Source organism: Primulina eburnea, chromosome 14, assembly GCF_022965805.1.
Source record: "Primulina eburnea isolate SZY01 chromosome 14, ASM2296580v1, whole genome shotgun sequence".
In the NCBI taxonomy this organism is placed as follows: domain Eukaryota; kingdom Viridiplantae; phylum Streptophyta; class Magnoliopsida; order Lamiales; family Gesneriaceae; genus Primulina; species Primulina eburnea.
In genome coordinates, this window is record NC_133114.1 from 11,507,045 (window position 1) to 11,508,318 (window position 1,274).

Here is a 1,274-nt window from a genome sequence, read left to right on the forward strand (position 1 = left end):
CTCAAAACCAACACTAAAAACACGTAAAAACGAGTCCTATCAACTATTGTGGTTTTATGAATTGTGGTTATCTCCTGGGGATTCCCAGCTTATTTGTACTATAAAACTTTTTACATCTTTTAATGAATTCACTTCATTAAAAAAAAAAAAGGTACATGAAGGAGAGTCATCTAAGGCAAGGCCCTTGCAGCCGAGGGTGAAGGCAGTGCGCCACTACCTATAGATGATTTTTCTCAGCTGCTACAACATCAAGCGAAAGTTCATGGGGAGCAAATACAACAATTACTTGAAATGCAGCGGACTACACATGAGAAAGCACAAGTACAAGCCATACTACCCAGACAACTTTCTGTTCAAGCAGATGTGTATGATCGCTTTCGATGTCTGAATCCTCCTGAATTTATGGGAAGCACCGATCTGGCTGTAGCAGAAGAATTAATTAAATCATTGGGGTCCATCTTCTCCTACCTCCATATGGAATATGCTGACAAAGTAACTTGTGCAATCTTTCTGTTAATAAAACATGCAAGAATATGGTGGGAGAGTGCAAAAGTGGCATTACCTGCGAGACCATTGGCATGGGATACATTTAAATCCACGTTTTACAACAAATACTTTAGCAAAGATGTACGAGCCAAGAAAGCTAGTGATTTCCTCAATTTGAAGCAAGGAACCATGTCAATGACTGAATATATACAACAATTCAAGGCTGGAGTCCAATATGTACCATATATTGCACAGAATGACACAAGTAAGGGTGAACACTTCATGCAGGGACTTTTCTCTGAAATCAAAAGAGATGTACGAATGTCAAAAGTTGTTACATATGGGGAGATAGTGGAAATATCACTTATGGCAGAACATGATGAGCAAGACATTGACAAAGACAGGAAACAGCGAAAACAACAGTACTTTCAAAGAATCCAAGGAACAGGACAAGTCAAAAAGACTGATAGAAATGTACTCGACCAGAGGAACCCCGTGGCAGGGTCCCCCTCCATGTAAGGAACAAGAAAGACCACCTTGTCCTAAATGTGGCAAATCTCATGGTGGTGAATGTAAGCAAGGTACCAATATTTGTTATTGTTGCAAAAAGCCCGGGCATCTCGCCAAGAATTTTCCTGGAGTTCTGGGAAAGTACAAGGACGCCTTTTCTCGATGACTAAAGAGGAATTGAAGTGGATCGGATACATCAATGATCACTGGTATGTTCTTGATTTACGGTATCACTGTTATTGTTTTACTAGATTCAGGAGCCACGCGTTCCTTTATTT

The 1,274-nt window shown here is 40.1% G+C and overlaps 1 protein-coding gene across 1 annotated transcript; it reads left to right on the top strand.

Annotated features, from left to right (window-relative positions):
• The first annotated feature begins 291 nt into the window (after positions 1-291).
• LOC140811168 (uncharacterized) lies at positions 292-1,005 on the top strand. The gene has a single exon (XM_073169038.1). It carries the CDS (start codon positions 292-294, stop codon positions 1,003-1,005), a length of 714 nt encoding a protein of 237 aa, XP_073025139.1.
• Positions 1,006-1,274: the final 269 nt, after the last annotated feature.

Coding starts and splice junctions, on each gene's coding strand:
- LOC140811168 (XM_073169038.1), top strand. CDS start 292: ATGCAGCGGACTACACATGAGAAAGCACAAGTACAAGCCATACTACCC.